This window comes from Schistocerca gregaria, chromosome 5, assembly GCF_023897955.1.
Source record: "Schistocerca gregaria isolate iqSchGreg1 chromosome 5, iqSchGreg1.2, whole genome shotgun sequence".
Lineage (NCBI taxonomy): Eukaryota > Metazoa > Arthropoda > Insecta > Orthoptera > Acrididae > Schistocerca > Schistocerca gregaria.
Window position 1 is genome coordinate 402,015,729 of NC_064924.1, and position 12,520 is coordinate 402,028,248.

Here is a 12,520-nt window from a genome sequence, read left to right on the forward strand (position 1 = left end):
ATATACTTTCACCTTGTATTTTAATTCCACTCCTGAACCTTTCTTTTATTTCCATCATTGCTTCCTCGATGTACAGATTGAAGAGTAGGGGTGAAAGGCTACAGCCTTGTCTTACTCCCTTCTTAATACGAGCACTTCGTTCTTGATCGTCCTCTCTTATTATTCCCTCTTGGTTGTTGTACATATTGTATATGACCCGTCTCTCCCTATAGCTTACCCCTACTTTTTTCAGAATCTCGAACAGCTTGCACCATTTTACATTGTCGAACGCTTTTTCCAGGTCAACAAATCCTATGAACGTGTCTTGATTTTTCTTTAGCCTTGCTTCCATTATTAGCCGTAATGTCAGAATTGCCTCTCTCATGTCTTTACTTTTCCTAAAGCCAAACTGATCGTCACCTAGCGCATTCTCAATTTTCTTTTCCATTCTTCTGTATATTATTCCTGTAAGCAGCTTCGATGCATGAGCTGTTAAGCTGATTGTGCGATAATTCTCGCACTTGTCAGCTCTTGCCGTCTTCGGAATTGTGTGGATGATGCTTTTCCGAAAGTCAGATGGTATGTCACCAGACTCATATATTCTACACACCAACGTGAATAGTCGTTTTGTTGCCACTTCCCCTAATGATTTCAGAAATTCTGATGGAATGTTATCTATCCTTTCTGCCTTATTTGACCGTAAGTCCTCCAAAGCTCTTTTAAATTCCGATTCTAATACTGGATCCCCTATCTCTTCTAAATCGACTCCTGTTTCTTCTTCTATCACATCAGACAAATCTTCACCCTCATAGAGGCTTTCAATGTATTCTTTCCACCTATCTGCTCTCTCCTCTGCATTTAACAGTGGAATTCCCGTTGCACTCTTAATGTTACCACCGTTGCTTTTAATGTCACCAAAGGTTGTTTTGACTTTCCTGTATGCTGAGTCTGTCCTTCCGACAATCATATCTTTTTTGATGTCTTCACATTTTTCCTGCAGCCATTTCGTCTTAGCTTCCCTGCACTTCCTATTTATTTCATTCCTCAGCGACTTGTATTTCTGTGTTCCTGATTTTCCTGGAACACGTTTGCACTTCCTCCTTTCATCAATCAACTGAAGTATTTCTTCTGTTACCCATGATTTCTTCACAGCTACCTTCTTTGTACCTATGTTTTCCTTCCCAACTTCTGTGATGGCCCTTTTTAGAGATGTCCATTCCTCTTCAACTGTGTTGCCTACTGCGCTATTCCTTATTGCTGTATCTATAGCGTTAGAGAACTTCAAACATATCTCGTCATTCCTTAGAACTTCCGTATCCCACTTCTTTGCATATTGATTCTTCCTGACTAATGTCTTGAACTTCAGCCTAACTCTTCATCAGTACTATATTGTGATCTGAGTCTATATCTGCTCCTGGGTACACCTTACAATCCAGTATCTGATTTCGGAATCTCTGTCTGACCATGATGTAATCTAATTGAAATCTTCCCGCATCTCCCGGCCTTTTCCAAGTATACCTCCTCCTCTTGTGATTCTTGAACAGGGTATTCACTATTACTAGCTGAAACTTGTTACAGAACTCAATTAGTCTTTCTCCTCTTTCATTCCTTGTCCCAAGCCCATATTCTCCTGTAAACTTTTCTTCTACTCCTTCCCCTACAACTGCATTCCAGTTGCCCATGACTATTAGATTTTCGTCCCCCTTTACATACTGCATTACCCTTTCAATATCCTCATACACTTTCTCTATCTGTTCATCTTCAGCTTGCGACGTCGGCATGTATACCTGAACTATCGTTGTCTGTGTTGGTCTGCTGTCGATTCTGATTAGAACAACCCGATCACTGAACTGTTCACAGTAACACACCCTCTGCCCTACCTTCCTATTCATAACGAATCCTACACCTGTTATACCATTTTCTGCTGCTGTTGATATTACCCGAAACTCATCTGACCAGAAATCCTTGTCTTCCTTCCCTTCACTTCACTGACCCCTACTATATCTAGATTGAGCCTTTGCATTTCCCTTTTCAGATTTTTTAGTTTCCCTACCACATTCAAGCTTCTGACATTCCACGCCCCGACTCGTAGAACATTATCCTTTCGTTGATTATTCAATCTTTTCCTCATGGTAACCACCCCCTTGGCAGTCCCATCCCGGAGATCCGAATAGGGGACTATTCCGGAATCTTTTGCCAATGGAGAGATCATCATGACACTTCTTCAACTACAGGCCACATGTCCTGTGGATACACGTTACGTGCCATAGAAATTAAAAAGTTTCTTTAATACAAACATTAAATTCCTATTACATTACCTCGATGAAAACATATATTTGCTCCTACTTTATCACTTCATATCTCCATTCATGAGACACATGGTCATGTCATTTCCAACCACTTCCTTTCTCTTTAGCCCTACACCGTCACGTTTTTTCTTTCTTTCTTTTTAACTTCATCCGTGGCAAAATATGACGTTTCATAATTTTTCTCCTCTTTATAATGATGTATTAGGATTTACAAAATGTTTATATTTTACTGGACATTTCAGTCGATATACATAGAACAGTCGAAGGGGTCAATCCAATGCCATTGAATATATGTAAATAATCTAATAATGAAGCAGCCACAGTCAGCAATAACGCAGAGTTCTTGCTACTCACTGATGCAACTTCACATATGCACATTCAACACATTCCAATACCAGGGTGCAAGTATATATATGCGGAGGGGGAGGGGGGGGGTAACGGATTTCCCGGTTAAAAAGAACAGTGAGTCAAGTTCAAACACAGCCTTACGAAGCACTGACATCACAACTGTAATGCACTTTTGTCAGCCAATCATAGCTCAAGTCACATGATCTCACTAGCCATTGACAGCAGACAATCAGAGTTTAGCACACATGATGTAGTTAACATCACTGTTAAGTAGTACAAAAACACAGATGGGAAAAGTTAATGGTTTAAATTAATACACATACAGTACAGATATAAGAAAAGCTAGATTTCACATATAACACTGGTTGTCAAAAACATTTTGCTGTTCTGTTTCTGATGGTGTAGTTAGGGAGAATCCTAAGCACACAGCTTAAATTTCAGCAGCTGCATATTTCTAACAAGCATGATTATAAATTTCGCTGCTGTATAACATTTCCTGGGTTACCTGGCTGCATACAAGCTCTGTCGAGCACTTCGACATTTTTCACAGAAAAGTCAATTACAAGTGAAATTGCTCAAGAACTCAGTCTGTACTTTTTTTAATGATAATTATACTTTTTGGCGTCATTATTTGCATAATTTGTAATCTATGAAAGAACTAAAATAAATATGACAAACTAACCTCGAAGCTTGGTCTTTTTTAGCATGTATTACTCTGTAAGTTATATTAAACACAAATGTCGCAGTCAAATTTTAATTAAAGGCATACGGCTAGTCTTCTGGGCCCAAAATTTTCCTAAGCAGTTGGTCCTCAAAGTGTTATGTTTTGAAGGAGAGTCAAACACTCAGTCATTTAAGAAATTCACTCACACATTCTCAAATGTAAGTAATTCATCTTGCTTAAAAGAATATTTACTGTGAAAGTAATGCTTGTCAAACCACCATCACAATATTTTCCCATGACATGTTAGAAACGTAAACTCTTATGACGTCACACTCATCGAAAGCAGTTTGTTACTATGAAGTATTGTATAGTCTTCATCCTAAAGCCTTTGACACACTTTGCTATCACCAGATGCTTGTGTGAGCACCGTGTTTTGTTGTTGCAAAAGATGCATTTTCTTTGCAGCTAGTGTTTTATTCTCTCATGTATGTTTTAATGCTGTAGTATTATTCTGCAGTAGTTGGCTAAAGTAAAATTCTTTGTTAAAGTATCACTTCTTATGAAATGCTTTGTTACATATCAGTTCTTACTAGTCAAAACTACAAAATAATGATAAATTCTCAGATTTTTTTTTTAGATCCCCCCCCCCCCCCCCCCCCCCCCCCCCCCCCCCCCCCCCCCCCCCCCCCCCCGTTGTCCTGTAGAATATACATCCTGAATGTGCCACAGTTTCACAGTTTATATTGTGTCACTGAGGTATTATTCTTTGTGCATGAAAAACATTGTCGAACATGACTCATCAAGGCTAGCTTTTTGATGGAGAAATGTTACTTCTCTTACAAAATTCCAACATTGAATCAGAAACTGACTTCATTGATGACAATGACATTTTTGCACCAAAGACAACTGATGATGAAGATGAAGACGTTGTGAACAAGGATGGATTAGAGGGTGATGATTTGGATGTTCGTCTATAACAGTCCTTACCTCATCACAGCAGGCCTGTACAATGATGGTCATTATGGATGAAGCTTAGTGAGAGATCACCAATTTTTCACCTTTCGGCAGAAGCTCAGCTGTGAATGTTCTAAAAAGAGATAAATAGTTCCACTATTTGTCAATAAATACATGACACTGTGATCTAGGTTTTTGGTCTTATTTTTTACAAGCAATGCAACTCCCCATGAAGAAACACACAGAATCAAACGTTATGTCTGTGAATGATCTTTTGTTCACTCTTGGGGACCCACTTTCGTCAAGGATGTTACTATAAGGGACAGATTTCAGAGCTTCTCAGATTTCTCCATTTCAATGAAAAATCAACCAGAGTTTGAATGTCTACCAGCCAACAAAATGGCTCTTGTATCTGAAATTAAGGGAAAATTTATAGAAAATCATCCTCGTTCTGACTGCCCTGGAGTAAATATAACAATGGACAAGCTACTATTAGTAAGCAACCCAAGACGCACGTACACTCAATTCATGCCCAATAAGGCTAATAAATATGATATGAAATTCTGGGTTGGTGCTGATGTAGCAACAAAGTATATATGCAATGCTTTCCTATGCCCCGGAAAAGAGGGCATGCATACAGAGAAGCAACCACTCAGAGAGTAGGTCATTGTGTGTCTTATGGAGCCATTTCTAAATCAAAGAAGAAATGTGATGACAGAAAACTTCTTCATGTCTCTGCAACTTGCTAAAATAAAACTTTATCATTGCTACAATGAACATGAATCGTTACAATGAAGCAATGGGAGCCTGGCACAATCGGCTATCAATGTGTTGGCACTTCCGCTGCACTGCCTAAAGCACAACCAGTTGCCAGAGTGCCATAGCAATGAGAAATTTGCAAGAGTACCTTTACTTCCTTTGGATTAAGTGGTGGAGAAAACTGCACCTGCCCTACAAATCAGCAAAGAATCAGTGATAAGAATCTGCAAGTTGAAATTTGCGGAAGAAGAATCTCAGGCAAGTCACCTAAATCAGAGACACCTGGGAAGAAGAGGCGCCTTGAGAAGAGTGTCACAAATCTCAAATGCTTTCAGAAAGATGAGTTTCGGAATATCCAACACTCAACAAGCTACGAGCTGCATTTGTAGCAGTGGATCTATTTCAGGATAATAAATCGTACTTGTTACAAGTCATGAAGAAGTTACGATTCTGCTATACACTGTTGTGGCTGCAAGTTATTAATGGAATGCCAAGATACTGTAGCATGGTAATGTTGCTTTCTTAGAGAATTAGTAGGACAAAATTTGACAATATTGTTTGGCTTGATGAAACATGGGTGAATGTGGAAACAATACAAAAAAAGGGCTGGACAGACAATACCAGCAGTGGCAGTATGGAACCTCCATATCGGCAGAGGGAAGCAAATGGTTTCACAAGCCAGAATTCAAAAGGCACCATTTCTAACTGTCTGCTGTTGTTTACTTCAAACAAGATCTCAGACTACCACAAAGAGAAGAATCGTACTCCTTCTGTACTTCAAAATTCAAAGAAGAATTTTCATGGATTATGTTCCACACAGGCAACAAAGAAAAATGGCATTGTTGGCTGGCTAGAGAAGTGTAAGATATGGTTCGACAGCAACATGACAAGAGCAGAATTATTAGAATTTAAGCAACACCAAAAAAAAAAAAAAAAAAAAAAAAAAAAAAAAAAAAAAAAAAAAAAAAAAAAAAATAAATAAATAAATAAATAAATAAATAAATAAATAAATAAATAATAAATAAATAAAATGCTCAGAGTGACTCCCTACCATTGCCACTACAACACAGCGGAACTGATTTCAACTCCAGTTAAAAGTCATACTGCTGCAGAAAATAAAAAATGTACATTGACCAAAGTGGAACGGCTTCTGAAAAAAAGACACCAGAAGACTAGCTAAAGGTAGTAGATCACGTGAAAGGAGTGATACAGGAAGCATTGAACAATGAAAGTGTGCTACAACAGTTCATGGAAGACTTGATATTACATGTCACTATGAGCAGTGACACCAATACTTCCACTGACTCTGACTCTGAATTAAGAAGTGTCTTTCCGCTGTCAGATTAGTATGTAGTGTATGGTGTACTTTAATGAAATCTTTATTTCAATCAGTTTCTCTTTTCTGTTGTGAGGCTAGGGAACACTATTCAGCCACCTCCTAGGACATTCTTATAGTAAGTTAAATTGTATTTTAAATACATTTCCTTTTGTGTAAACACCAAGACATTATTTCATGCGAGTAATAGTTTTTGAGAAGAAAATTTATCCAAATGTGAAAATTTCTTCTATTTCAATAACCAACGTCACACCACACCTAATTAAAATTAAGAAAAGGCTCTAGACATGTTTAGAGATACCTCTGAAAGTGGTACTACACTTGTATTTAACAATTTTTACATTATTTTTCCATGAGATAAAGACTTTAAACTTAATACTTGTTATGACTTAAATACCTACACAACTGCATGTAAACAGGTTTTCAGAAGCATATATATAGGACACACAATGATTATGAACATTTTAAAAGATTTTTTGCTAAGTGATATATTTTAGCAATTAACGAGAGAAAAAAAATGTTTCTGTGAGAGCATCAGTTTTTGAGATATGATGTGGTAAGTTTAAAGCTGTTTACAAATGGGAAAATCTAATGAGTTTTTAAAAAATTAATGTAACTCTTTCTCTAATAAAACTAAGAGTTTTGACATGCCGAGAGAGACTATAGCAGCCTACACTGTACTTAAACTTGATTTTTGTGGAAGATACAGCCTTTAAAGAGATTTTCTATTGCTGCACAGAGTGGTGCGCTGTGGTGACTGCTTTCAGACTGTACTTGAAATGACAATGCTGTAAGTTTGGAGGTTAAACAACACACAGCAACTACTTTAAATCAGACTATAGAGTACTAAGTGTGTCTAGAAGGTTCTACAAATTGTTAATACATGAAAGTCTACAGTTTAGAAAATTTATTAGCATGAGCAATGACAAATTAGTAACAAATTTTTTGTTGAAATAAGTTAGTAATGTAATAACTACCATGTTAAATAATCATTACTATGGCTTGCAAGAAAGTAAAGATAATGTTGAAGTAAAATATGAAAATATTTTATGCAGGGTTAAAATAACCCGTTTTCAGCATTTAAAAAAGCCAGAAACTCTGCCATTCTAGTGTCACAGCATTGACTATGGAAGACAAGAATCAACATTTAAAACTGACACCAGAACACAGGTTTAAGATGAGAAGAGAGAGAGAGAGAGAGAGAGAGAGAGAGAGAGAGAATCACACTGATATGAAGGCAGACAGCAGAGTTTATGTAACAAGATTCAAGAAATGGATATTTGAATATGTCGAGTTAGGTGTTGCCAAATACAGTATAAGCCAGCTTTTATGTTCCCAGAATTAAAATTTCCCCACCGTTTATAAGATTTATTCATCCATCCCGTCATATTTCCTATGCCCACAATGTTAATTTTCACCTCACTTTGTTTCAACATATTTATAGTTTTCCCGAAATTAAGAAAATTAAGGAACACGTGAGACAATACTGACCTTACGACTTATCTTAGAAGAAAGAATAAGGAAAGGCAAACCTCCGTTTCTAGCATTTGTAGACTTAGAGAAAGCTTTTGACAATGTTGACTGGAATATTCTCTTTCAAATTCTAAAGGTGGTAGGGGTAAAATACAGGGAGCAAAAGGCTATTTACAATTTGTACAGAAACCAGATGGCAGTTGTAAGAGTCGAGGGACATGAAAGGGAGGCTGTGGTTGGGAAGGGAGTGAGACAGGGCTGTAGTCTCTCCCCGATGTTATTCAATCTGTATATTGAGCAAGCAGTGAAGGAAACAAAAGAAAAATTCGGAGTAGGTATTAAAGTCCATGGAGAAGAAATAAAAACTTTGAGGTTCGCCGATGACATTGTAATTCTGTCAGAGACAGCATAGGACTTGGAACAGCAGTTTAATGGAATGGACAGTGTCTTGAAAGGAGGATATAAGATGAACATCAACAAAAGCAAAACGAGGATAATGGAATGTAGTCGAATTAAGTTGGGTGACGCTGAGGGAATTAGATTAGGAAATGAGACACTTAAAGTAGTAAAGAAGTTTTGCTATTTGGGGAGCAAAATAACTGATGATGGTCGAAGTAGAGAGGATATAAAATGTAGACTGGCAATGGCAAGGAAAGCGTTTCTGAAGAAGAGAAATTTGTTAACATCGAGTATAGATTTAAGTGTCAGGAAGTCATTTATGAAAGTATTTGTATGGAGTGTAGCCATGTATGGAAGTGAAACATGGACGATAAATAGTTTGGACAAGAAGAGAATAGAAGCTTTCGAAATGTGGTGCTACAGAAGAATGCTGAAGATTAGATGGGTAGATCACATAACTAATGAGGAAGTATTGAATCAGATTGGGGAGAAGAGGAGTTTGTGGCACAACTTGACCAGAAGAAGGGATCGGTTGGTAGGACATGTTCTGAGGCATCAAGGGATCACCAATTTAGCATTGGAGGGCAGTGTGGAGGGTAAAAATCGTAGAGGGAGACCAAGAGATGAATACACTAAGCAGATTCAGAAGGATGTAGGTTGCAGTAGGTACTGGGAGATGAAGAAGCTTGCACAGGATAGAGTAGCATGGAGAGCTGCATCAAACCAGTCTCAGGACTTAAGACCACAACAACAACAAGAAAAAATGTTTGTGGAGAAAAAATGATGCTGGAACGATGCTGGTCATGAAGCAGTGTTTACACGTGGTTAAGTTTCTTGACACCAGGGCACTCTACTCAGCAGATTTGAACCAGTAAACATGTAAAAGATGGAAAAAATCTCCCACCGCTGCCAAGCTCTATTTGGCGTGGTGGCTGATTGGAGTAACTAGGTTCGTTCGAATGAAGTTATCATTTCCATTTCCATACTGTCTCTAATGTGAAAATACATTTTCATGATTGTTGTGATCATCGTGACACCTTTGTCGAACAATATTTAGTGTGTTTCGGCGTATGGCCACTTAGAGCGCTAGTTGACACCATCATTCACTTTGCGTTGCTCAAATGGTTTTAGTTTAAACACAGTGCCAGTTACATATTTTATTCATGCTGAGCAAAACATGTTTTGAGAATTTATTCTCATTGTGAAGTGCAGTATTTACTTATGTATTTACTGAGATGTTACACAAGCAAACAATGCGAGTGATAGTTTGCATGTGTGTGTGGTTTTCTACGTAACTAATGAGGCAAAGTACCTAATAACCTCAAAAAGATGACTATGGTGCAAGAGACACAGAATAACACATTTTAAAACACCACACAAAATACTTGTGTACATATTTGCACTTGACAACGAGAAAAAAATTCTTGAAACGGGTCATGCAAAGCATGAAAAAGTACGCAATCAGTGCAGTATTTCATTATTTAAATAATGAATGGCAGCTGCTGTCTTTCAAAAACATCAATTATGAAACATGAAATTGAATGGAACTTTCAACTTCCCAGATAGTTATCAGTTCCAGTCACATCAGAGATTTTTATTAGATAATAAACCATCATTAGATAATAAACATGTCCCTGACAAGTCTTTTGATGGCTGTTATGTACAAATATCATACATAAAGTGCCAGGGGGGGGGGGGTATCATATACAAAACTTTTACAGTTTACGATGTTATTTCCCTCATTTTACATTTTCCCACATTCCCTTGAAAAGAGTAAAAGCGGGGTTTCACTGTAGTTTTATTAAAACTTGCTTCTTTATGAAGGGGTCTATTCTTATTAGTGTTCCCCAATATCTGTTCTTTTTAAACAAATGAACAATTTTATTCAAGCTAACATCCAAAAGTGTTTTAGACACTTAATATAGGACAGAGAAACATTTAATGTATTAAAAGGCAAATGACACATTTCTTCTTTTCACAATATTATTTTAATTACTCCAAAATTGAGGCAATTTCTCTTTCAATCAGAAATAATCTAAGTTTAATTCATCAGGTCTCTGCTGCTTGGTGAGTTATTACCACTCAATGAAAATTGGCTCACATTCTTTCTGCCTGGCATGAGTATTATCCCCATAAAATGTTGATGAGCATCTACAAAAATTTAAAGAAAGTTGCAGAGACTGTGATGCTCCATATTCCAGCAAGCAACACCATCTTTATTTTACACTTGGGCAGCATCGGGTAGGCAAGAGAGGTATACAATTTAACTACGTACTTTTACGTATGATGTAGGTAATAAAATGGTGGTGTTTTTTCAGTTTGTTTCATGTCGCAAGGGGAAGATCCTGGCAAGTGATCCAGTGGTGTTACACTGACGAACAGTGCCGATCACTTATCGCAAGAGCGCTCACGATCCGCGATAGCTAGAACACTGTGTCATCACCATCAGCATCTTCTCTGTGCACAATTATAAAATTGATTTTTAAAATAATTTATGAAAAATATCAGTTCAAAAAAAGTCTTGAGCTTGTAATGACCACTGCACGTTATTCCAAAACCTTGTTAATAAAATGAGTGTTATTTTAAATGGTGATAATAATGTCTATTGACTAGTGTATTGTTTGTGCCAACAAGCGAAACAGGAATTATTTCAGCTTCACTTACTAAGGAATAATTTTAAATAGCCTTTGATTGCTTTATATAACTGAAGGACAGGACTTTGATTTTAACTTCTGCTGATCCCTGCACACAACTCTGAAGTTATTAGGGAGTAAGTTTTTGTTGGAATTATGTTGTACATCAGAACATTTTACCGGTTTGTGAATAAGTGTCTGAATTAACAGTTTTGGAAAATTAGATTATGGAGAAACATAACTTCTCTAAAATGACTAACTTTGAACAATACAGCAAAATAGTTTCATTTTATTGCTTGAGCCTACATTTGTTCTTGGTGGTAATTCCAGAGTATTCTCAGAACAATACGGTTACACAAGCTTTGCTTCCTGTGACAGAATTAATAGTTTCAGATTATTGGTGTGATTGACAGCAAAGTGGACATAGTAGTTTTAAAGAGTAAACAGTATTACATTCACATCACAGATATTAACTGATATTTTAAGAGGAAATCAATTTAAAGTGATATATGCTTTAATGTTGTGCAACGGTACTGTCAGTTGTTATCTGTGGGTGATAGAATTTAACAATGTGATGTATCATTGTTTTGGTGAAATAAAAAAAAAATTAATGAAAAGCAGAAATTGAAATTCATTTTCCATTAAGAAAGACTGAAACTAATTATGAAATAATTTCATACAAGATATGGTCGCACCAATTAATGCAGTATATACACCAACAAAAGAATGCATTTGTAGAACATTAATTAATTTATAATACACCTGAAGAATGAATATAACGTCTTATCATGTCTCAGAATATACTCGCATGACTCAGCTGGTTATTAAAGACAGAAAGGCATTCATTAATTGCATTGACTGACTGTTTCGTCGGTTCTCGGAAGACTATTTTATACATTACAAATGAAAACAAACACAACATCATTGTAATATTCTACAATATTTGTTATTTATTTCACAAACTAGTTTTCGGCTGTTATGCCATCGTATCTGATGATGATGTAACTGCTGAAAATCGATTTGTGAAATAAATAATAAATACTGTAGAATATAACACCAGTGTTGTGTGTGTTTTCAGGCATCTTTAAATGCATTCAATTATTCATATTATATTAACCGAGAGAGCACATAGTTGGTGGTGCATTGCATCACAACTAAGGACGAAATAGATCACGGTGAAATAATGGAGGCAGTTACTGGCTTTCATTTCCTTAAAATGTCGCATTAAACTCATTACCCAATTCTGATCACACAGTGTATCAGGTTTGAAAAATAGAAAGTTATTAACAAAGGGAAGGAAATACAACATACCAAACTCAAAAATAAAAGAGAGGCCTTCATGAAAATGTTGAAATGAATAGCAAAGTACTAAACAGAAATAAGCCACTTACCTGTAGTATTAGCTTCACCTGGTAATTCTATATCGGAATCAGGTGATGGAGAAGGAGCATTTACGTCAGGAGATGGGATAGGGCTAGCTTCTTTCAATGTTGGTATCATTTCATCCAAACGACGTTTCAAATTTTTCACACGACTGCCAAAGTTCCTGTAAGCCTGCAAATAATGAATACCATTTACAATGAAGATATAAGGTGTATTTATTTATAGCAAATTTTTTTATGTTCAAAATCTTTCTGAAAAATTTTAAGAAACGAATATTTTATTT

The 12,520-nt window shown here is 36.5% G+C and overlaps 1 protein-coding gene across 3 annotated transcripts in view; it reads right to left on the bottom strand.

The window, feature by feature from the left end:
* LOC126273013 (uncharacterized) overlaps nucleotides 1-12,520 on the bottom strand; it is a 163,947-nt gene that overhangs the window by 43,140 nt on the left and 108,287 nt on the right. For all 3 annotated transcript variants that reach the window (XM_049976381.1, XM_049976383.1, XM_049976382.1), the window contains exon 6: nucleotides 12,246-12,408. In XM_049976381.1, the coding sequence (XP_049832338.1) occupies nucleotides 12,246-12,408 (163 nt within the window). The remainder of the gene's footprint in view (nucleotides 1-12,245; nucleotides 12,409-12,520) is intronic.